The sequence below is a fragment of the Capra hircus genome, chromosome 17 (assembly GCF_001704415.2).
Source record: "Capra hircus breed San Clemente chromosome 17, ASM170441v1, whole genome shotgun sequence".
Taxonomy (NCBI): domain Eukaryota; kingdom Metazoa; phylum Chordata; class Mammalia; order Artiodactyla; family Bovidae; genus Capra; species Capra hircus.
The window spans coordinates 67,593,090-67,619,150 of NC_030824.1; the positions used below are offsets into that span (position 1 = coordinate 67,593,090).

At 40.0% G+C, this 26,061-nt stretch overlaps 1 protein-coding gene across 1 annotated transcript in view; it reads right to left on the reverse strand.

Annotated features, from left to right (window-relative positions):
• Nucleotides 1–26,061, reverse strand: part of DCHS2 (dachsous cadherin-related 2) — a 349,085-nt gene that overhangs the window by 77,697 nt on the left and 245,327 nt on the right. The window contains exon 13 of the mRNA XM_018061397.1: nt 23,489–24,346. Within this exon, the coding sequence (XP_017916886.1) occupies nt 23,489–24,346 (858 nt within the window). The remainder of the gene's footprint in view (nt 1–23,488; nt 24,347–26,061) is intronic.

Below are 26,061 nucleotides of genomic sequence, written 5' to 3' on the forward strand. Positions count from 1 at the left end.
AGAGATGGAAACAACCTAAATGTCTTTCAGTGGATAAACGGATAAAGAAATGTGGTATAAACATACAATGGTATAATAATTAGCCTCAAAAAAGATGGAAATCCTGCAATATGGTACAACATCGATGAACATTATGTGAACAAGCTAGCCACGAAAAAGACAAACACTGCATGTCTCCACTTAACGTATCTAAAATAGTCAAACCCTTAGAATTAGAAAGTAGAATGGGCTTTGCTTGGGGTGGAGGTAGGAGAAAGAGTTGTTCAACAAGTATTGAACTAGAGTTTTGAAAGATGAAAAAAGCTGGAGAAATTCACTGCACAATGATATACATACTGTTAACATGACTGCACTATGCACTTAAAAATGGTTAAGATGGTAAATCTTGTCTCTTATCTCCCTTTTAAAAAAGAGTTGATTTTTTCCTTCCTATCTTCTCATCATCAAAAATGATTGAACACATGTTACTAGGGCTTTCCAAAAATTTCACCCCTGGGATGAAACAAGGCATGGAAAATACTCAAAATGACTAATTTTCCAAAATTTGTGAACCGATGAAAACCATATTTTAAAATGTAAATGGCATGCAATGTTGAACACAACTGCTTTTGTAAACACCTGAAGAAACAATAGAGGAAGCCATAAAAAGTGCTTATTCACTCTTGTACTTGATGTGGAAGAAAACCAACACAGAATTAATACATGCAATGAGAAGTAAATAAAATATATTTGTAATTGGATTAGGGATTTTAGTGGGCAACTTTTTAAAAAGGAGTGATTATCTGTAAATGGCTGTATTCAATCATTTAAAAATGCACTCATACAACCTAGAGAAGAGCAATGCTAAAATGATTCCTGGATGTTGCTATTAGCTTTCCAATTTTGTGAATTACAGAAAACTAACATACAAAGACCCAAAACATGAACTTGAGAATTTCCACTGTTACTGCAATGTTGGATCAGACTCCAGATCTCATCTGCGGACCAGCTGCTGCTATCTTCTCCCACTGTTCAACGATTCCCTGTCTGGGTGATAGTCCTAGTTTGATAATCATACTTCAAAGTCACTGTACTTAAAGAAAAAAAAAATTAGTTTGAGGATAATTACTTCCTGGCTTCCACTGTACAACAATGTGAATGAGCCATCAGTTCAGTTCACTTCAGTTGATCAGTCATGTCTGACTCTTTGAGACCCCATGGACTGCAGCACTCCAGGTCTCCCTGTCCATCACCAACTCCCAGAGTTTACCCAAACTCATGTTCATTGAGTCAGTGATGCCATCCAGCCATCTCATCCTCTGTCGTCCCCATCTCCTCCTGCCTTCAATCTTTCCCAGCATCAGGGTCTTTTCCAATGAGCCAGTTCTTCGCATCAGGTGGCCAAAGTATTGGAGTTTCACCATCAGTCCTTCCAATGAATATTTGGGACTGATTTCCTTTAGGATGGACCGGTTGGATCTCCTTGCTGTTCAAGGGACTCTGAAGAGTCTTATCCAACACCACAGTTCAAAAGCATTAATTCTTAAGTGATCAGCTTTCTTTATAGTCCATCTTTCACATCCACACTGGAAAAACCATAGCTTTGACTACACGTACTTTGTCAGCAAAGCAATGTTTCTGCTTTTTAATGTGCTCTTTAGGTTGGTCATAGCTTTTCTTCCAAGCAGCAAGCACCTTTTAATTTCATGGCTGCAGTCACCATCTGCAGTGATTTTGGAGCCCCCCCAAATAAAATCTGTCACTGTTTCCATTGTTTCCCCGTCTATCTGCCATGAACTGATAGGACCAGATGCAATGATCTTAGTTTTCAGCATGTTGAATTTTAAGCCAACTTTTTCACTCTCCTCTTTCACTTTCATCAAGAGGCTCTTTAGTTCTCCTTTGCTTCTGCCGTAAAGGTGGTGTCATCTACATATCTGAGGTTATTGATATTTCTCCCGGCAATCTGGATTCCAGCTTGTGCTTCATCCAGTCCAGCACTTCTCATGATGTACTCTGCATATAAGTTAAATAAGCAGGGTGACAATATACAGCCTTGACATACTCCTTTCCCAATTTGGAACCAGTCTGTTGTTCCATGTGCAGTTCTAAATGTTACTTCCTGACCTGCATACAGATTTCTCAGGAGGCAGATGAGGTGGTCTGGTATTTCCATCTCTTGAAGAATTTTCCACATTATGCTCTGATCCACACAGTCAAAGGCTTTGGTATGGTCAATAAAGCAGAAGTAGATGTTTTTCTGGAAATTTCTTGCTCTTTAGACGATCCAACAGATGTTGGATGTTGACAATTTGATGTCTGGTTCCTCTGCCTTTTCTAAATCCAGCTTACCATCTGGAAGTTCTTGGTTCATGTACCATTGGAGCCTGGGTTGGAGAATTTTGAGCATCACTTTGCTAGTGTGTGAAGTGCAGTGAAGTGAAGTGAAGTTGCTCAGTCGTATCCGACTCTTTGAGACCCATTGGATTGTAGCCCAACAGGTTCCTCGGTCCATGGAATTTTCCAGGCATGAATACTGGAGTGGGTTGCCATTTCCTTTTCCAGGGGATCTTCCTGACCCAAGGATCGAACCTGGGTCTCCTGCATTGTAGACAGACACTTTACTGTCTGAGCTACCAGGTAAGCTAGTGTGTGAGATGAGTGCAGTTGTGCGGTAGTTTGAGCATTCTTTTGCATTGTCTTTCCTGGGGATTGGAATGAAAACTGACCTTTTCCAGTCCTGTGACTGCTGCTGAGTTTTCCAAATTTGCTGGCATATTGACTGCATCTATTTCAGAGCATCATTTTTTAGGATTTGAAATAGCTCAACAGGAATTCTATCACCTCCACTAACTTTGTTTGTAGTGATGCTTTCTAAGGCCCACTTGACTTTGCATTCCAGGATGTCTGGCTCTTGGTGAATGATCACACCACATCATAGAGATATCCACATGATCATGTCATGATTATCTGGGTCATGAAGATCTTTTTGTATAGTTCTTCTGTATATTCTTTCCACCTCTTAGTATCTTAGGCTTCTTTTAGGTCCATACCATTTCTGTCCTTTATCATGCCCATCTTTGCATGAAATGTTCCCTTGGTATCTCTAATTTTCTTGAAGAGATCTCTAGTCTTTCCCATTCTATTTTTTCCTCTATTTCTTTGCATTGATCACTGAGGAAGGCTTTCTAATCTCTCCTTGCTATTCTTTGGAACTCTGCATTCAAATGGGTATATCTTTCCTTTTCTCCTTTGCCTTTCACTTATCTTCTTTTCACAGCTATTTGTAAGTCCTCCTCAGGCAGCCATTTTGCCTTTTTGCATTTTCTTTTCTTGGGTATGGTCTTGATCACCTCCTCCTGTACAATGTCACGAACCCCCATCCATAGTTCTTCAGGCACTCTGTCTATCAGATCTGATCCCCTGAATCTATTTGTCACTTTCATTGTATAATCATAAGGGATTTGATGTAGGTCATACCTGAAAAGTCTAGTGATTTTCCCTACTTTCTTCAATTTCAGTCTGAATTTGGCAATAAGGAGTTCATGATCTGAGCCACAGTCGGCTCCCAGACTTGTTTTTGCTGACTGTATAGAGCTTTTCCATCTTTGGCTGCAAAAAATACAATCTTATTTTGATACTGACCATCTGATGATGTCCATGTGTAGAGTCTTCTCTTGTGTTGTTGGAAGAGGGTGTTTTCTATGACCAGTGTATTCTCTTGGCAGAACTCTATTAGCCCTTGCCCTGCTTCATTCTGTACTCCAAGGCCAAACTTGCCTGTTACTCCAGGTGCTTCTTGACTTCCTACTTTTGCATTCCAGTTCCCTATAAGGAAAAGGACATCTTTTGGGGGTGTTAGTTCTAGGTCTCATCGGTCTTCATAGAACAATTCAACTTCAGCATCTTCAGCATTACTGGTCAGGGCATAGACTTGGATTACCGTGATACTGAATGATTTGCTTTGGAAAAGAACAGAGACCATTCTGTGGTTTTTGAGATTGCATCCAAGTACTGCAGTTTGGATTATTCTGTTGACTGTGATGGCTACTCCATTTCTTCTAAGTGATTCTTGCCCACAGTAGTAGGTATAAAGGTCATCTGAGTTAAATTCATCCATTCCAGTCCATTTTAGTTCACTGATTCCTAAAATGTCCATGTTCCCTCTTGTCATCTCCTGTTTGACCACTTTCAATTTGCCTTGATTCATGGAACTAACATTCCAGGTTCCTATGTAACATTGCTCTTTACAGCATCAGACTTTACTTCCATCACCAGTCATATCCACATCTGGGGGTTGTTTCTTTCTTTTTTTTTCTTTTTTTTTTTTTTTTGCTTTGGCTCCATTTCATCATTCTTTCTGGAGTTATTTCTCCCCTGATCTCCCGTAGCATATTGGGTACCTACCGACCTAGGTAGTTCATTTTTCAGTGTCCTATCTTTTTGCCTGTTCATAGTGTTCATGGAGTTCTCAAGGCAAGAATACTGAAGTGCTTTGCCATTCCCTTCTCCAGTGGACCACATTTTGTCAGAACTCTCCAGCACAATCCATCTGTCTTGGGTGGCCCTACATGGCATGGCTCATAGTTTCATTAAGTTGGACACGGCTGTGGTCCAGGTTATCAGATGGTTTAGTGTTCTGTGATTGTGGTTTTCAGTCTGTCTGCCCTCTGATGGAAAAGGATAAGAGGCTTATGGAAGCTTCCTGATGGGAGAGACTGATTGAATCAGCCATAAGTGTACATATGAGCCTCCCTCCCTCCCCCTGACCCCAGCCCTCTAAGTCATCTCAGAGCACCAATCTGAGTTCCCTGCACTATACAGCTGCTTCCTGCCAGCCACCTGTTTCATACATAGTAGTGCATACATGCTAATGCTACTCTCAAGTCGTTTCACCCTCTCCTTCCCCTACTGTGTCCACAAATCGGTTCTCTAAATGCATATCTCTATTCCTACCCTGCATGTAGATTCATCAGTCCCATTTTTTGATTCCATATATATACATTAATATATTAATACAGTGTTCGTTCTTCTCTAATTCACTTCACTGTGTAACAGGCTCTAGGTTCATCCACCTCATTTGATTCAAATTCAATTCATTTCTTTTCATGGGTGAGTGTATACGTATATATACACACAGGCTTCCCAGGTGGTGCTAGTGATCCACTGGCCAAAGAAGGAGACATGGGTTCGATCCCTGGGTGGGGAAGGCCACCTGGAGGAAGAAATGGCATGCCACTCCAGTATTCTTGCCAGGAGAATCCCATGGAGAGAGGAGCCTGGTGGGCTATGGTCCATGGGGTGAGAAAGAGTCTGAACAGCTGCATATGTACCACAATTTCTTTATCCATGCATCTGCAGATGGACATCTAGGTTGCTTCTATGTCCTGACTGTTGCAAATAGTCTCTGCACTTTTAAGACTTGTCCTTATTCTCTGTTCAGCTCCTAGAATCTGAGAGCCAGCCGGAACCTAGAGCCTGCACATCCAGAAAGAAAGGTTGCACAATTTTTCTGTATGAGTGATTAACCTCAGTTATGAAATATTCAGCACATTTTCCATTAAGAAACAAGGAAAGTGTTGAAAGTATGTTTCAATTAGATTATAAGGAACAACTTTCACGATGTTTTTAGCGGCACATAATGAGTACTATAATACACAATTTTAATGAGTCTATTTGATTGTCACAGCAGCTCTTCAGGAAGACAATATTGTTATCCTCAAAATAATCTGAAAACATCAGGATTCTCCTGACAAACAATAGATGCTAGTTAAAACCTAAAAGAAATGAAATCCTGATATTTCTAAATGTTATGTTCTGTTTTTGACTTACATATAAATGAAAATTCTTTGTAAACTTTAAAGTGCTATAAATCACCAATGTCTAAATCTCTTTCCAGCTTTGAAAAACAAAACATAGTAGCCCTCTGATCCTCACCATTCTTCAAGATATTGCAACATTACTTCTGCCCCTTTATGGCCAAGCTTTGTGAAAAATCTCCACTTTACTTTTCTCTATACTCTGTCTTCTAAAAATATTAAGTTCTAGCAAGTTCAGTCAGTTCAGTTCAGTTCAGTTCAGTTCAGTTGCTCAGTCATGTCCAACTCTTTGTGACTCCATGAATTGCAGCATACCACGCCTCCCTGTCCATCACCAACTCCCAGAGTTTACCCAAGCTCATGTCCATCAAGTCGGTGATGCCATCCAGCCATCTCATCTTCTGTCATCCCCTTCTCCTGCCCCCAATCCCTCCCAGCATCAGGGTCTTTTCCAATGAGTCAACTCTTCGCATGAGGTGGCCAAAGTATTGGAGTTTCAGCTTCAGCATTAGTCCTTCCAATGAACACACAGGACTGATCTCCTTTAGGATGGACTGGTTGGATCTCCTTGCAGTCCAAGGGACTCTCAAGAGTCTTCTCCAACACCACAGTTCAAAAGCATCAATTCTTTGGCGCTCAGCTTTCAGTGCTCTCCAAAGTTCTCAGTCCTGTCTTGCCAGGAGCCAGAGTGAGGAATTCCACCCATGACAAGGTCATGCGGCAAGAGCTCTGATGGCAAGGCTAATCAGACCTCAGGTTTTCCCCCTGAAATTTCCTGAGCATCCACCCCCGCCCCCAAAAATAAGAATCTGCCTGCTTTTCCACTCTTCTGATATTCTCTGGAAAAAGTCAAATCAGGGCTTTATCCTTCTGCATTTGAAAGGGATGTTTCAGTTAGAACCCCCTCTGATTGCTCTCTAGCTTGCCTAACAGGTTCCCCAGACCTCTTACAGCTTGTGAATTGCTTACAACCCCCCAACCGCGAGAGGCACAAAGCTTAAAAGCATCTTAAGATACAGAACCTTTTCTAAAGAGTTAAAAATTATATTGGTAGAGGGTTTTCACTGTTGACTCAGTGACTGCTGCCAGACCTCCATATTCTTTATCTTTTAGGCACCTGGAAGGATGTTGCTCAATGTAAGCAGGATGTAGAAAAAGATACATAGTAGTTTTGATATTAGCAACACTAGACTTTTGAGTTAATCGCTTCTCTTTTGCTGTAAATCACTGTACTCCCTCTACTTGTTATAAGTTGCTGTATCTTTGCTAAGTAAGAATGTAACTTTATTTAGTGCTTTCTGAGAGTGGCACTAGACCTTGGGAAGATCAACACAAATAAGACTTCTGGTTGACAAACCCTTATCAGAAAAAAGGCTGTAAAATGTTAATTGGCCCTTTTGGCTGGAAGATGATGTAAATTACCTAAGACTTGTGCATACAATCAGGTATGCAGAGAGAAAAGCCTGGTTTTGATAAGAGTCTGGACTGCTAACGCTGCATAACTTTGTGTTACCCATTGATCTCCATGTTTTATCAAAAGTATAAAAGGCCTTCTGAACAATAGAGGACAGAGCTAGTTGCTGGACTGGTTTCCCCCGTGTCTCTCTCTTTCCTCTCCTTTTCACTCTAATTTCAGGCTGAATTTCCACCTGGGGCGCGGAGGCTCACCAAGTCTACTTACTTGCCCTAGCTGTTAAGACTCACGTGAAAGGGAGCCTAAGGCGAGGCACCCTTAGATATTCAAGCGACTGCCGGTGGCCCAACGTAGATGGTGCAAATTCCTTGTCTGGAATTTTATTGGTCTTCCGCGTAATCCAAGCTATTCAGCCCTCTTCCTCCACTTATTTTTCCTACTACACTATTGTTTCCTAATCTAATCTTATATTAATAAATAAACAAGTCTTTCTCACGCCAATGCCGTCCACCCTTCGAATTCCCTGGATCCACCAGGGCTGGACCCCGGCACTGTCTGAAGCTGCTAAATTCTGTTTGGCTGCACATGATTCTTGTAAACAGCCACAGCCAACTCTGGTTCACTTAAGAGGTCTCCATTCCTGGTCTTTATTCTTGGCCATGTCCTGAACAATTTCAACAGAGTTTCAAACATACTCCTCAGAACTTTGTTTCTGGACTCTCCCAGCACTTATTTGTTAATTGTATCATTCTCTTATTATCTTACCCTTTATACTTGATGTACAGACTTATCTTTTCAGATATGTCTTCCTTTCTACCATGTTCTTACCTCCTTATGCCAAGACAGCATCCTCAGACCATGTCAGGCAACATTCTTCCCAATCCCACTGTGGAAGGCTCTATGAGCACTGTAGCCCCACTCCCAGAGTGTGGTAGCCCCCCACACCCTTCTGCTTCACTCACTTCTGCTTTGGAGATACATCTCTGACTGGGCTAATTTCCACTTTTCTGTCCTTATCTTCTCTCAGCTGTCAATTAGATAATGTTGACCACTCCCTGCTTCTTTAATGTGTCACTTTCCTGTTTCTCTAACACCACCCTCCCAGTAGTGCCCTGGGAATCCATATCAATCTCTTTTGTAGATATAGTACATCTCCAACTCCTGTAAAATACTGGCATTACTTTGGATTTCTTCTCAGCCCACTATCTACCCCCACCCTTGACTTGCACACATAATAAATGGGAGTTTCTGCTGATTCACAATTTCTGGTCTACCTTCAAAGATTAGGGGGAAGGTGGATGTCCAGGCACCAGTAAATTTTAAAAGCTTCCCAGGTAACTATATGTGCAGCCAGGATTGACAACCTTGGGTCTAAATAGTTAGCAAGTCCCAGTGAAGCTGTCTTAAAAAACACTGGGGACCACATTCCCTCTTATCTTCCCCTGTTACTTGTGTGTTAGTTACTCAGTCATGTCCAACTCTTTGCAACCCCATGGACTACAGCTTGCCATTCCCTTCTCCTGGGAATCTTCCTGACCCAGGCATTGAACCCAGGTCTCCTGCATTGCAGGCAGATTCTCTATGATCCTAGCCACCAGGGAAGAACAATTTTTGCCTACCACTGCAGTTTTACTTGGGTCATTTACCACGTGGATGACCACAATATCCTCCTAACTTATCTCTTTTTCTCAAACCAGTCTTCTTCACAAGACCTTCAAAGTGAGCTTTCTACAATATGGAAGCTTTTTTTGTTACTCCTTTGACAACTGAAAGGCCATCAATATCTCTCTGGTCTACTCATTATTGGACAAAAGCCTCTGTCCAGGTACTCTTTGTGGTAAGTTACCACAAGCTCATGAGTCCATAAGCCTCTATGTGGGCCACTTACCCTGCCTAAAACTAAGTGTCTTCCTCATCTTGCTTTTTTTTTTTTTTTGGCCTGGTTTTATTCTCATTCAGGCATAAACTTTTTGTCTTTTTAGAAGTATAGCAGTTACATGATGAAATTATTTCAACAAATATTTGGTGAACACCTACTAGGAGCAAGCTCTTTCCTGGTTCTGCCTTCCATTAAAGGGAAGCTTCTCCAAAGTACTCCTGGCTATATTTTCATCTCCATGATAACTGTTAGTAATAATGAAAGTAAAATGTTTTATAGATTATGAGGTCCAACTGTCTTGTAAGAGAAGAGATGAAAGGGATGTTCAAGGGTGTTTACAAGGCTGACCACTTGTTTCCTATACATTTAAAAAAATGAGTATTTGGTGCATAACATTGTGTTCACAGTCACCATTCATCTGGCATCCTTGAGAATAGACATGAGTATTCTTTAAGAATTTAAAGCAAATGAAGCAAAGTTAGTTTTACACAGCACAACTTTGATGTGCAAAGGAAAAAAAGATCATTTCTGTACCTTCTCATGATTGGTGTAATATTCCTTAGGAGCACCATGATCGACATGACATTCATGCCTTCTCAGGCTGTTCTCGTGAAGCAGTGCTCTCAAGGAAGTCAGAGGTCTAGATCCATGCCCAGTCTTTGAAGGTCCCTCCTCTCACTGCTGCTGCTCTGAAGATGACACCGGTTGGAGGGGACTTGCAGTGATGAGGTGGGGCCTACGTGCGCTGTCCCCCGGCTCCTAGAATTTGTCTCCAGGCAATGAATCTGGTCTTTCATGTCAACTCGTTCAGGCTCAGAACTCTACCCTGCTGGCCTGGCCCCACTGAAGCTGCTTTTGATGTTGCAGTTTTTGGTACTTGGCATGCTATGTAACCCTGTGTTTTGGCTATCTACCCAACAGACTTGGGAAGGGGCTCATCTCATCACTGGTAGCCATGGTCCTCATGACAAGCGTGTTGGCCTCTACTCTGCATTAATCTGCATCTGGGATTGTTGGGACCATGGGAGGTCTTTTGGGCCTTGCAAGAGGCAAACAAGAATGGAACATTTGCTTATGCCTTCTCTTGACCTAAACAGGTTACCCATTTGAATCTGCTTCTACTCACCTGTGTTAGGAAAATGTTATCCCATGAAGCATATCCTCCCAGAGTTCCAAAGTGTCCTCTGCTTTTAGCTTTTCCTTTAGGCTGTCTCACTGGCCCTCCCAAGGCTGAAAGCTTTGGGGAAGAGGGTCAGGATGCTCATAGCTCGCCACTTGTTTCCTACATATTTTCTTCTATCCCTTCCTGCACCCTCCAACAGCATGAAGGAACAGGCTTTCCTTTCTTTCCATGTGGCAGATTTCCTCAGGAGAAATCTCTGTTTATAGTAAGGACCACCTATTCTGCTTGTCAGAGGCAGAATATTCTTTGTTTGCATTTCTGCTATAACTATCCTAATGAGTCCAAAATAAGTGAATGCCTCTCACAGAATTGTTGGAAAGTCTTATCCGCAGACAGGCAATATAGAAAAGAGTAGAAATATAGTTAAAAAAAATATTAACTCTCAGGAAAAGAACAAAGTTGGATGAATAGGACTACTTGACTTCAAGACTATAAAGCTACAGTAATCATGATGAAAGGATAAGACAAATAGATCAGTGCAACAGAATACACAGCCCCCAAAATAGACATATGTAAATACAGTCAACTGATTTTTGGCAAAAGAGCAAAGGCAATACAATGGATAGTCTTTTCAACAAATGGTGGAGGGACACTGGGCTTCCACATGCAAAAAGAAAAAAGAAAAGAAAGAAAGAAAGAAAGAAAGAAAGAAAAGAATCTGTACAAGGACCTTATGCCTTTAAAAAAATTAAGTCAACATGGGTCATGGACCTGAATTCAAAATGCTGAAACACGAAACTCCTAGACACTGGAGAAAATTTACTTGACTCTGAGTTTGGTGACAACGTTTTTAGATACAACACTAAAGGTAGGATCTCAGAAAGATGGAATTAAAATGCTGGCCTTTATTAAAATTAAATTTTTCTACTCAGTAAAAGATACTGCCAAGAGAAAGAAAAGACTAGACATAGACTGGGAGAATATTTTTTGCAAAAGATGTATCTGATAAAGGCCTATTATTGAGAATATACAAAGAACTCTTAAACTCAATAATAAACAACTGCTTAAAAATCAACAAAAAACCTTTAAAAACACTCACTAAAGAAGATGTACAGGTGGAAAGTAAGCATATGAAGATATTCACATCATATTTCATCATAGAAATGCAAACTATAATGACATACAACCATATATCTATTAGAATGGCTAAAACTTGGAACATTGACAACATCATATGCTGGCAAAGATATGGAGAAACAGGAATTCTCATTAATTGATTGCTGGTGCAAAAGCAAAATGGTACAACCACTTTGGAAGACAGTTTGGCACTTTCTTACAAAACTAAATATAGTCTTACCATAAGATCTAGGAATCATACTCCTTGAAATTTACCCAAAGGAGCTGGAAATTCCTGTTTACATAAAAACTTGTACTCTAGTCCTTACAGAAATTTATTCATAACTGCCAAAACTTCAAAACAACCATGATGTCCTTCAGTAGATGGGTTTATAAACTGCAATATCTAGACAATGGAATACTATTCAATGCAGAAAAGAAATGAGCTCTCAAGCAACCAATAGACATGGAGCAATATTATATGCATATCACTAAGTAAAAGAAGCTAATTTGAAAAGGCTATATGGGGAATACATGGAAGGCTATATATGGAATCATACTATATGATTCCAACTATATGACATATTGTAAAACGCAAAATTATAGAGACAGTAACAAGCTCAGTGGTTGCCTGGGTTTGGGCAGGGAGTATGGAGAAAAGTATGGGTAGGAAAAGTATGTTTTTTAGGCAGAGAATCTACTCTGTATGATATAATAATGATGGATACATGTTACTATCAGTTCAGTTCATTCACTTTTTGCGACCCCATGTTACTATCCACTTATCTAAACTCATTTGTCCTTTTATACAGTTCACGAGGTTCTCATAGCAAGTATACTGGGGTAGTTTGCCATTCCCTCCTCCAGAGCTGGCTTAAAACTGAATATTTAAAAACAAAAAACAAAAAAACCTAAGATCATGGAATCTGGCCTCATTACTTCATGGCAAAGAGGGGGAAAAGGTGGAAGTAGTGACAGATTTCCTCTTCTTGGGCTCTAAAATCACTGCAGCTAGGACTGCAGCCATGAAATCAGAAGCCATTTGTTTCTTAGCAGGTCTATGACAAACCTAGAGATAGGTTTAACACATTTAAACATGTTAGACACTATTCTACTGACAAAAGTCCATATAGTCAAGGCAATGGTCTTCCCAGTGGTCACATATGGTTGTGAGAGCTGGACTGTGAAGAAGGTGGAGCACCAAAACATTGATGCCTTTAAACTATGGTGCTGGAGAAGACTCCTGAAGAGTCCTTGGACATCAAGGAGATCAAACCCATCAATCTTAAGGGAAATCAACCCTGAATACTCATTGGAAGGACTGATGCTGAAACTCCAGTATCTTGGTCATCTGATGCGAACAGCTGACTCATTGGAAAAGTTCCTGAAGCTGGGAAAGATTAAGGGCAAGAGGAGAAGAGAGCATGAAAGGATGAGAAGGCTAGATGGTATCACCAATGCAACAGACATGAACTTGGGCAAACTTTGGGAGATGCATAGGGACAGAGAGGCCTGGTGTCCTGCAGTCCATGGGGTCGCAAAGAGTCGGACACGACTGAGCAACTGAACAACATTTACACCCATAGAATGTACAACACCAAGGGTCAACCCTAAAGAAAACTGGAAACCTTGGGAGATTATGATGAATCAATGTAGGTTCACAGATTTTAGCAAATGTATCACTCTGGGATGGAGAAGCAAATGGCAGCCCACTCCAGTATTCTTGCCTGGGAAATTCCATGAATAGAGGTGCCTGGAGCGCTACAGTCTATGAGGTCACAAGAGTCAGACCTTACTTACTGACTAACCACCACCACCGTCACTCTGGGAAGGATGCTGATAAGGAGGGAGGGAATTGCATGAGTCACTGGGGCAAAGGGTACATGGGAAACCTCTGTGCTTTTTCCTCAATTTTGCTGTGTACTTAAACATTTGTTAAAAAGTAGCTGTTGAAAATATTAACTCTGTTACATCGCTAAACAAAATATAATAGTGAAGAAGAGAGCTATACAAAATCACCTGAAGGAACAGACTCATTCCCAGGGCAGAAGGCTTGATGGAGGCATTAAGACACAAGAAGAATGGATGTGTGATCAAAAGAAAGTCAATGAGCAATGCAAGCCCAGACAGTCATGAAAGGCTCATAAAATTCTACTTGGCAATGCTGCATGAGTTCTTTCTTAAGAAAGGGTAACATAGGCTGATGACATTCAACGTGTGAATTATATCCTACTTGAACTATATAAGATTAACAAGCAAACTTCTGAGTATAATCTGGCTTCCTGTGTCCTTTTTCCCAGAGAAAGCTGGTCATTCTAAAATGACTACTGTAATCCAGAGGGCAATTATAGTTTTTCTATAAGTAAAATAACTGTAAAAATGAAAGCATTAGTCACTCTGTTGTATCTGACTCTTTGTGACCTCGTGGACTATAGCTTGCCAGGCTCCTCTGTCTATGGAATTTTCCAGGCAAGAATATTGGAGTGGGTAGCCATTTCCTTTTCCAGGGATCTTTCTGATCCAGGGATCAAACTTGGGTCTCTTGCATTGCAGGCAGATTCTTTGCCATCTGAGCCACCAGGGTCTAGGAGAATTGTACTCTGGTTTATATATCAGTCCTCTTTCTAATGGGAAGAACTCCTCGGTTTGCTAAGATTAGGTCTTGAGCCTATATAGCTGAGGCTCAGATGTGGGACTGGGGTTAATTCACAAAATGAAAACTGCCTTGTGAGATGTTCACCTTCTTTCAAGAGGACTTTCTCCTCCTCTCTCCTCTGGAGCTACCTTAGAGTCATATGTAAGGTGACGGAATTTGACACTGTTAGCCAATGGTAACTTAGAGGGCACTCATTCCAATAAATTCCATTCCAAATAGGAGATCAGCCTTAAAGAATGAATAGAAATGAGAGATATTGTTTGCTTCCTTCTTTTCATTATCATAAAATGTTATATATTGGACCCTGTTCCAAAGTTGTGGATGACATAAAGACATCACTTCCAAAATTATAGAAACTCTGACACCTTGTAAACTATAGTTCTTATCTGGTTTGGAGACCAAGTAAAACAGAGAGGACTGGTAGGGTTTTAAAAACTGCAAATATTTAATAGCTGTTAAATACTTGCTAAGTAACTATTAGCTGTTCTGGTGAGAATTTATACTCAGCTAACTTTATGGAATTCTATTAAGGGTTTGGGACAGAAAGAAGATAACAGTAACAATGAAAACTGTGACTAGTAGACTCTTATGACCTCAGTTGATTCTTATGGTTTCCCTGTGAATCAGTTGTTCCCATCTCCACTTTCTAGAAGGAGTAGGAAAGTTGTCCAACCTGGGCAGGAGAGCAGTAGAGATACACTCAGCTATACTAACCGCTGCGCTATTTCCATACTCCACGTACACATGCCCAGCCTGACCCACTGTAGGAGCCAGAATTCTGGATCAATTGCAAAGGGCCAGAAGATGGGGTTTCCTCCAAAATATCAAGATCTAATTTATTTAGTAGACAATGTTAAATGTATTTTAACACTTAGAATGCGCTCAGACATCATTATGTTAATTTTATCTCAAGTCTTTCAATGTCTGACTAGTCATTTTTAATCAAGGTATCAACACAATTCATAATTTCAATTTTTCCTCTCATAATAATTATTTTAAAATGCATGAAATTGTAGAAAGTCCACATTGGGGAATAGCTGCTGATTCACCCTTACTGGTATAACCAAAGCTTTGGAAGTGAAACAGAAGAAATAAAAGTTGGCTTCTAGAAGGAGCATGTAAATGGTTCAATTGATTAGAATGTCATGGACAACCAAGTGGTTTATCTTCCACTTCAGAAAAATTCAGAATTTTATATTTCTTCTCATTCAGGTAGAAAGTGAAGACTAAGTGGTAAAAGTAAAGGGTGGGGACTCACTTGAGCTTCAGCTTTTCTTGCCATCTTGCAGTACAACTAACCTCTCTTTTACAGGCAACTGGCACCTTCTGTGATGACACTTTCTAAGAAAAAGTGAATATTCCATGACATAAAGAGACTTTATCTACCAAAGGGCTGCTTCTAAAATGCTATAAGCTACAAAAATTATTTATACATATAATTAACTATATTCTGTTTTAAACAATTGAAGTGTTAAGTTTAATGCTGTCAATAGAAGGATACAATATTAATTGAAATTCAAACTTGTAGGCTTTCCAAGAAAGAAATGTTAAACAAATATAAAAACTGAGTTGCTTTAATTTTTATTTTCTTAAAAAAATGTTAAATGTTAAATGTTAGATGTTAAAAACAGTTTAATATTATTAAAACTTAGGATAGTACAAAAAATAATTAACTCAGATGTCAAGTGCTCCTACTGAAAGGCCATTTAAACCACAGTAAATGCAAATTTCCAATAGGCAGCTTCCAAGATTTTTCATCTAAAAATAAATAGCAAAGATCAGGCATATTGGAGAGGGAAGCAAAGCTGGAAATTATAAAATGCTATTAAATAATTTATGTCAAGGCCATTTATACATGAATCAATGGACAATGTTTTAAAACCATTGGAAGGAGAAAGCAATGAGGATACATGGAAGAACTATACAAAAAAGATCTTCAGGACCCAGATATCCATGATGGTGTGATCACCCACCTAGAGCCAGACATCCTGGAATGTGAAGTCACGTGGGTCTTAGGAAGCATCACTACAAACAAAGCTAATGGAGGTGATGGAATTTCAGTTGAGCTATTTCAAAACCTAAAGGTGATGCTGTGAAAGTGCTGCACTCAATATGCCAGCAAATTTGGAAAACCCAGCAGTGGCCACAAGACTAGAAAAAGTCAGTTTTCATTCCATTCTTTGGCAATGCCAAAGAATGTTCAAACTACAGCACAATTGCACACATCACACATGCTAGCAAAGTAATGCTCAAAATTCTCCAAGCCACACTTCAACAGTATGTGAATCTTGAACTTCCAGAGGTTCAAGCTGGATTTAGAAAAGGCAGAGGAAACACAGATCAAATTGCCAACATCCACTGGATCATTGAAAAAGGAAGAGAGTTCCATAAAAACATGTATTTCTGCTTTAGTAACTATGCCAAAGCCTTTGACTGTGTGGATCACAATATAATGTGGAAAATTCTTAAAGAGGTGGGAATACCTGGCCACCTTATCTACCTCTTGAGAAATCTGTACGCAGATCAGGAAGCAACAGTTAGAACTGGACATGGCACAATAGACTGGTTCCAAATTGGGAAAGCAGTACGTCAAGGCTGTATATTGTCACCCTGCTTATTTAACTTATATGCAGTGTACATCATAACAAAATGCCAGGCTGGATGAAGCACAAGTGGGAATCAAGATTGCTGGGAGAAATATCAATAACCTCAAATATGTAGATGACACCACCCTTATGGCAGAGAGTGAAGAACTAAAAAGCCTCTTGAAGAAAGTGAAAGAGGAGAGTGAAAAAGTTGCCTTAAAACTCTGCATTCAATAAACAAACATCATGGCATCTATCACTTGAAATCCTATCACTTCAAGGCAAATGGACAAGGAAACAATGGAAATAGCGAGAGACTTTATTTTCTTGGGCTCCAAAATCACTGCAGATGGTGATTGCAGCCATGAAATTAAAAGACACTTGCTCCTTGGAAGAAAAGCTATTACCTAACTAGACAGTATATTAAAAACCAGAGACACTACTTTGCCAACAAAGGTCCATCTAGTCAAAGCTATGGTTTTTCAAGTAGTCATGTAAGAGTTGGACTATAAAGAAAGCTGAGCGCTGAAAAATTGATGGTTTTGAACTGCGGTGTTGGAGAAGACTCTTGAGAGTCCCTTGGACTGCAAGGAGATCCAACCAGTCCATCCTAAAGGAGATCAGTCCTGGGTGTTCATTGGAAGGACTGATGTTGAAGCTGAAACTCCAATACTCTGGCCACCTGATGTGAAGAACTGACTCAGTGGAAAAAACCCTGATGCTGGGAAAGATTGAAGGCAGGAGGAGAAGGGGATGACAGAGGATGAGATGGTTGGATGGCATCACCGACTCAGTGGACATGAGTTTGAGCAAGCTCCAGGAGTTGGTGATGGACAGGAAAGCCTGGCATGCTGCAGTCCATGGGGTCACAAAAGGTTGGACATGACTGAGTGACTGAAAAGAAATGAATGAAACCATTGGAATCCAAATTTTTTAAAAATCACCTTTTGGTGCCCTTGATATGACCTGGCAGAATTCACACTCCAGGCAAAGCTTTGGCCAGATGAAATGTTAATCAATATTTTATGCACCTCATCACTGTTGTCCACTGGGGCCTAGGAAATCCTGCTGATGTGGGTGTAGATTAGTTGTATTAAATCAGATTCAATAGCTTTCTTAACCATCATCTTTTCCTTTCTTGTGCTTCCTGTCATACGGCTTTAGGCTACTCTCCCTGTAAGCTCCATGCCGTTCACACATGTCATAGCTACTCTTCAAAACAAGATCTCAACCATTGTTTTAGATGTTTTGTAGTGCATGCTTACCTGGCTATTTATGGATAACATATGCTTACTGCCAGAATATTTCTAACCTTGTCTATGTGTAAGATTAACAAACAAATTTTTTAAACTCTATTTAAAAGGTACCAGTCAAAAATTCAGTTCAATAACTCTTAAACACAAGAAGATTAAGAAGGATGACTTTGATCAGAGGTCAAAGAAAACACAATGATGCAACAGGAGAATAAAGTCTTCCCACCCATGTATTCTAGCTTCCCTGGTGGCTCAGTTGGTAAAGAATCTGCCTGCAATGCTGGAGACATGGGTTTGATCCCTGAGGTGGAAAGATGCACTGGAGAAGGAAATGGCAACCTACTCCAATATTCTTGCCTGGGAAATTCCATGGGCAGAGGAGCCTGGTGGGCTACAATCCATGGGGTCGCAAGAGTCAGACCCAACTTAGACTAAACCCCCACTGCTGCCACTACCCTTACTGCCACCCATGTGTTCATCAGCTTTTCTGCCTGAATCTGCAGCAGGAGGCCCGCCTTCAGGGGTAAGAGATTAATTTAGTTTTCCACCCTAATTTTTTTTTTTTAATCTCACACCCGGTTATTGTTAACCATAGTGATTAATTCCAACTGCTATGGCTGGGGGTAGATAAAAAGGTTGAGTGATGAGAATCGGACCAAAATAAGGGTAGCTTCCTCCTATCAGCAGAGCGAATCCTGGACAAAGAAATGAGTGGCACATTAAAAAAATGAAACCAGGTACAACATTTTCCCTTCTATGGCAGTTTTTATAAGTGTTATTATTAAATCATTTCTCAATTTAACCATAAACATTATTAAACTTCCTAATCTATAGATTAATTTCATATTGGGCTTTCTTTGGGGTGCCTTAGATATGGGCATTTTTTATGGGGGGGGGGTTAATCCTACAAAGAAATTGATTCTGGGTGACTTGAGAAATGATATCTTAATTAGGAAATGGCCAGACACATTACTTAATTTTTAGAAATTTCATTTACTAATGTGAACAAGTGTGATAACGACGACTGACTTAAGTCTATGCCAATCCTTTTGCGGGATAATTTATTTGATGCCTCCTACTCTGCAGAATTTGTAATGGGTGAGAATATTCACTAGCCGTGGTTGGAAATCTCATTATGTGAAGAATAACTGAATGAACTAGAGAGAAAAAAACTATTTTCAGTAAAAGTCAAAGACCTCCCAGTGATCTACAAGACACCACTGCTTCTTTTTGTCTACTTCTGACCTCATTTTTTACCATTCTTCATCTTGCTTGACTTCCCTGGTGGCTCAGATGGTAAAGCGTCTGCCTACAATGTGGGAGACCCGGGTTCAAGCCCTGCATCCGGAAGATCTCCTGGAGAAGGAAATGGCAACCCACTTCAGTATTCTTGCCTGGAGAATCCCATGGATGGAGGATCCTGGCAGTCCATGGGGTCACAAAGAGTCGGACGCGACTGAGCGACTTTGCTTTCACTTTCACCTTGCTTACTCTGCTTTATTTTTTATTTATGTATTTTTATTATTATTATTTTATTTCTACTTTACAATACTGTATTGGTTTTGCCATACATCAACATGAATCCACCACAGGTGTATATAAGTTCCCACTCCTGAACTCCCCTCCCACCTCCCTCCCCATATCATCCCTCTGGGTTACCCCAGGGCACCAACCCCAAGCATCCTGTATCTTGCATCAAACCTAGACTGGCAATTCGTTTCTTATATGATATTATACATGTTTCAATGCCATTCTCCCAAATCATCCCGCCCTCTCCCTCTCCCACAGAGTCCACAAGGCTGTTCTGTACACCTGCGTCTCTTTTGCTGCTCACATACAGGGTTATCGTTACCATCTTTCTAAATTCCATATATATGCATTAGTATACTGTATTGGTGTTTTTCTTTCCGGCTTACTTCACTCTGTATAATCAGCTCCAGTTTCATCCACCTCATTACAACTGATTCAAATGTATTTTTTGTGATGGCTGAGTAATACTCCATTGTGTATATGTACCACAGTTTTCTTATCCTTCATCTGCTGATGGACATCTAGGTTGTTTCCATGTCCTGGCTATTATAAACAGTGCTGCAATGAACATTGGGGTACATGTGTCGCTTTCAATTCTGGTTTCCTTGGTGTGTATGCCCAGCAGTGGGACTGCTGGGTCATATGGCAGTTCTAGTTCCAGTTTTTTAAGGAATCTCTACACTGTTCTCCATAGTGGCTGTACTAGTTTGCATTCCCACCAACAGTGTAAGAGGGTTCCCTTTTCTCCACACCCTCTCCAGCATTTATTGCTTGTAGACTTTTGGATCACAGCCATTCTGACTAATAGATGAAGAAATATACCATGTTCACGGATTGGATGAATCAATATAGTGAAAAGAGTATACTACCCAAAGCAATTTATAAATTCAGTGCAATCCCTATCAAGCTACCAGCGGTATTTTTCACAGAACTAGAACAAATAATTTCACAATTTGTATGGAAATACGAAAAAACCTCGAATAGCCAAAGCAATCTTGAGAAAGAAGAATGGAACTGGAGGAATCAACCTGCCTGACTTCAGGCTCTACTACAAAGCCACAGTCATCAAGACAGTATGGTACTGGCACAAAGACAGAAATATAGATCAATGAAACCAAATAGAAAGCCCAGAGATAAATCCACACACCTATGGACATCTTATCTTTGACAAAGGAGACAAGAATATACAATGGATTAAAGACAGTCTCTTTAACAAATGGTGCTGGGAAAACTGGTCAACCACTTGTAAAAGAATGAAACTAGAACACTTTCTAACACCATACACAAAAATAAACTCAAAATGGATTAAAGATCTAAATGTAAGACCAGAAACTATAAAACTCCTAGAGGAGAACATAGGCAAAACACTCTCTGACATAAATCACAGCAGGATCCTCTATGATCCACCTCCCAGAATTCTGGAAATAAAAGCAAAAATAAACAAATGGGACCTAATTAAAATTAAAAGCTTCTGCACAACAAAGGAAAATATAAGCAAGGTGAAAAGACAGCCTTCAGAATGGGAGAAAATAATAGCAAATGAAGCAACTGACAAACAACTAATCTCAAAAATATACAAGCAACTCATGCAGCTGAATTCCAGAAAAATAAACGACCCAATCAAAAAATGGGCCAAAGAACTAAATAGACATTTCTCCAAAGAAGACATACAGATGGCTAACAAACACATGAAAAGATGCTCAACATCACTCATTATCAGAGAATTGCAAATCAAACCACAATGAGGTACCATTTCACACCAGTCAGAATGGCTTACTCTGCTTTAGTCGCACAGTCCCCTTTACTGTTCATGAACAAGCCAGGCGAGTTCCCACTGGATTTCTCCTCTTTTTCTTTGGAAATGCTCTCCTCCCATACATATGAATGGCTACCTGCTTTCTTTATGTCTTTGCCCCAAATTTCAGTTGCTCAGTAATGCCAGTCCTAACATGCCATCAAAAATCGCCTTTGTGCCCTCGCCAGGACTCCTGCTCCATTTCTTCATACCACAGCTTCTAACACCAGCTAACATACACTACATTTTAGCTATTTATTACATTCACTGCTATTGTCTCTTTAACCCTGCTGGAATGTAAGCCTCTCAAGGACAAGCATCTTTGTCTTTTTGTTCACTAACATATCCCAATAGAAAAGTGCCTGGCACATAATATTCAATAGAATTTTTGTTGAAAGAGCAAGTAAAACATTTAAAGAACAAGCAACTGTGTAGATCAGTGGAATACTCCAGATGGCAGGACTAGAATTTATGGACGTACACAAATGAGGCACATCTGGGTTTAACACAGGAATTACTTTCCAAATGAAAGAGTTTTCCAACTTTGTCACGTAATCAAATAACCTAGAGAGTGTTAAAAATGACAGTTCCTGGACCCCAGATTACTGAAGAACCTTCTGCAATCATGAGAGAGTGCTTGTTTCATACCCAAGTTCAAGAACCACTGCCCTAGACTCTCAATCACTGAGATATTCAAGTAGAGACTGAAAGATCATCTGTTCAGGAAAAAATGTTCATATGTTCACTGCAGATAAAAGCTGGACTTAAAAATTCTATGATTTTATCAAATTCATTTCAAGATGGATTAATATAGTTTGTGCTGTATTATTTAGCACAAATATATTATTATTATTTAGAAAATTTTACCTTTGCTTTCTATCAGACTCTGCTCTGGAGTTAGGATGTATAGCTCTCATGAGGAAACACAGCTCTGGAGAGTATCTCATATTATTTAACATTTAACTGTTCTGTGGAATTCTCATTACACCTAAGAATATGGGTGGAAATTTCTAGTTATTTTGGAAGATGCTATTCTTTCATTTAATGAAGGTAACTGCAATTTACCCTTAATAATGTTTAGAATCATAAGAGGCCTTCTGGATAAGCAGCCCATGAGATAACCATGATTCAAAAGAAGATGAAACTGGGGTTAATAATATATAACTGAGAAGAATCCTAACTTGCCATTCAATATTAAGTTTAATATTCTCTTTTTATAGAGAATATAATATGTAACAAATGTGTAATAATGTGTAACAGATATTTTCACTATGATGTAAATAAATTAATTTCAGAAAAATTCAAGTTGCCTTTTAAACAGTGGTTGTTTTAGGTATGAATAAAGTGAAATTAAATCCACAATGACAAAGCAAAAACAAAAAACAACTGGAGAAATCAAACAGCACACAGACTTGTCGAAAGCAAACTACTCCTCCCGCAAGCCCCGGAGTCCATGTGATTTGTCCTCTGGCTGGTTCAAAGATTCAGAAGGTTTATAGTTCAACTCTCTAGTTAGATATAATCACCTAGATTGGATTTCTTTCCATTCACAACTATCTGCAATTATTTTTTTTTTTGCTTTAGGGTAGAAAGATCATTGGAATTAATTGTTTATGTTTCCCATTATGGCAGAAATTTGAGTAGGGAGATAACTGAAAAATAATTTAGCATTATGAGGAAAAATAGTCACCATTCACAGAAGCCTGTTCTGAGTGGTATAATCTTGCCAAATTCTTTGAAGATCAGATATTACTGCACTGTTGAAACTAATGCTGACTGTATCAAAATGAAATAATAATAAGAAAAATAGCACTTCCTTAAAATTACACACTGATTCTGAGTCAGATACTGTTTTAAGGGTTTTATAGGAACTGGCTTATTTGGTCCTCAGAACACCCTAATGAGGTAGGTACCAAACTCATCCCTAATTTGCAGGTTGGGAAATGGAGGCTGAGACAGCCAGCTTCCCAAGGACACACAGTGGCAGTCACTGAACCACAACATATTTCACCTTTCATTGTATTTCCAGGAAAGTCATTTAGGAAATGTAGCTGTTCAGGATTCATAAACATTTAAATAAATGTGGGTTTTTTGAGATTTTAAACTTAAACTTCAAGAGTCCTGAATGATTTCAGTGTTTTTATTAGTTTTTGCTGCCTTGAAAGGGGTGTGAATATGTTACTGTATTTGAGTATATTTTTCTAATAACATATTCTGAATGAAATTATAATACCAAGAATTGGCTGGACTCAGAAACTCATACCTGAATCTTTGATAGCACTAGCTCTATAATCGTTAGTTTTAAGCATTTTGCCAAAAGTGGGACACTTGACACTCACCTGCCTCACAATTTTCAGGCACGATCCCTTTATACAGATGCTGGCTGAAGGAAATCCTCACATCTTCTCCTTCCATGTGAATGACCAAGAGACCAGTGGTTGTTCTAGCTGGGACCCCTTGATCCACAGCTTTTAACTGCAGCCAAATAGGAAAATATTCTGAAGACGGAATTTGCTGGATTTGAATTGCTCCTGTGTATTCATTAATAGAAAGCATTGACTGGGGCTCTGCGAAGCTGAACGTGACGGTGCCATTGGGCCCCCAGTCTGGGTCACTGGCTCTGAGGATGGCAGCTGTTTGGTTTGTAGGTGACTGAGAGGAAAGAAAAATATCAAGGGGGTTCTGTTCCCAAACTGGCCTGTTGTCATTAACATCAGTGACATGTACTTTTATAATCACCGTGGTGCTTCGTGAGCCGTGGACACCGCAGTCTCTGGCCACAGCCTTCAGTACGTGCTCAGACCTGGCTTCCCGGTCAAGCGTGCGGCTGGTCCTCAGTGCGCCCGCCGCAGGGTCGATGGTGAACACCCCGGAAGCCTCGTGCACCAGAGAATACTTGGTTTGCCCGTTCAGGCCCTCATCCTCGTCCGCGGAGGAGAGCACGAGAACCGTGGTTCCCACCGGCGCGTCCTCTCTCACAGAAGCCTCGTATTGCTGCCTGGGGAAGGAAGGGCTGTGGTCGTTGACGTCCAGAACTCTGACCTGCAGCTGCGCCGTGGAGCTTTGCGGCGGGCTCCCCAGATCTGAGCACAGGATGACGAGGGTGAAGTTGCTGACTTCCTCCCGGTCCAAAGCGCGAGTGGTTGAGAGTTCTCCCGACATTTCATTAATAGCAAAGTACTCATCAGTATTTCCACCTATTAAATAAAGCAAGTTCAGAATATATTTGAATTGAAAAGGTAGCAGCTCTTTACTATGAATATATATATTCATCCAACAAATATTTATTTCCTGATTATTATAGTACACTATCACTTTTGTAAGTACATGATCCAGTCCCTACCCTCACAAAGCTTCCTGATAATAATACTCAGGATAAGCAAAAAATCAACATCTATCTTAATGCAATCAGTAATTCAAACACTTGCTTTGACTGATTTGCAGCAGTATGATTTTTTTTCAACTTCAACTTTTTATAGTAATATGCTTTTTCTTTTTGAAGGATTAAAATGCATATTTTACTTGAAATAAAACAATAGTAGGCCGAAATAAGCAACAGTATTCAATGTTCATTTGTAGATACAATAAAAAATTAACAGATTGATTTATAACAATGCATTTTTAAATTTCCCCTTACTCACTATAGATTGAATGCTGGTTATATTATTGGAATAAGGTCCTCTTCTACATGCCATGGCCCTTTGTGCATGAGCCATAACACTTCTTTCAGAGACAGTAGAACACTTGTCTATCTCTTACATAACATAAGCAAGGATTACATTTTTTCTTTAAATATGTTCCTATGTCTTATTCTTTAAAATATGTTCCTTCTGCTATTGTATATGGTACCAACTAGAATACAATTTAAAAGTAAAAGTGAAAGTCACCCAGTCACGTCAGACTCTTTGTGAACCCATGGACTATACAGTACATTGAATTCTCCAGGCCAGAATGCCGGAGTGGGTAGCCGTTCCCTTCTCCAGGGGATCTTCCCAACCCAGAGATCAAACCCAGGTCTCCTGCACTGCAGGTGGATTCTTTCCCAGCTGAGCCACAAGGGAAGACCTTTATGCAAGACAGCAAAAGAGACAGAGAGATAAAGAACAGACTTTTGGACTCTGTAGAAGAAGGCGAGGGTGGGATGGTTTGAGTGAATAGCATTGAGATATGTATATTACCATATATGAAACAGATCGCCAGTCTAGGTTCAATGCATGAGACAGGGCGCTCAGGGCTGGTGCAATGGGATGACCCTGGGGGATCGGATGGGGAGGGAAGTGGGAGGTGGGTTCAGGATTGAGGACACATGAACACCCATAGCTGATTCATGTCAATGTATGGCAAAACCACTACAATATTGTAATGTAGCCTCCAATTAAAATTAATTAATTAAAAAAAAAACTAAACTCAGGGATAAAAAGCTTCCAAAGGCATTTTAAAATCAACCTGAAGATTAGTTGGGAAAATGAAGTTCAGTGGCCTACCAGCCACATTTTTGGACTAGGGGGGACCATTCCCAACAGCATGAGAACTTACTGAACCCTGCAGAGGCACACGGAGAAAGTGGAGCACTGCTGATAAAACAGCGGCCTCAGGCAGTACTGGGGGCTGAGGAGCAGGGACTGCATTTGAAGGCCTTCATGAGACATGTTAATTTGTACCAAACACAGGTGGTGAGACAAATTACATTTCTGTGGCATTTGTGATTGATAAAGCCATTCATTCCCTCATTAAACATTTTAACAACACCTGTCATGTACCAAATATGTGTTGGGACACTGGGAATATGAGGAGAGGAAGATGTGATCTGACTTCTAAGAGTTTACAGTCCAGGAGGAAAGGCACGTCCGAACCTGGACATTAAAGTATGATGTGAAACTCACATGTGCAGGACACTGAGAGGACAGAAGAT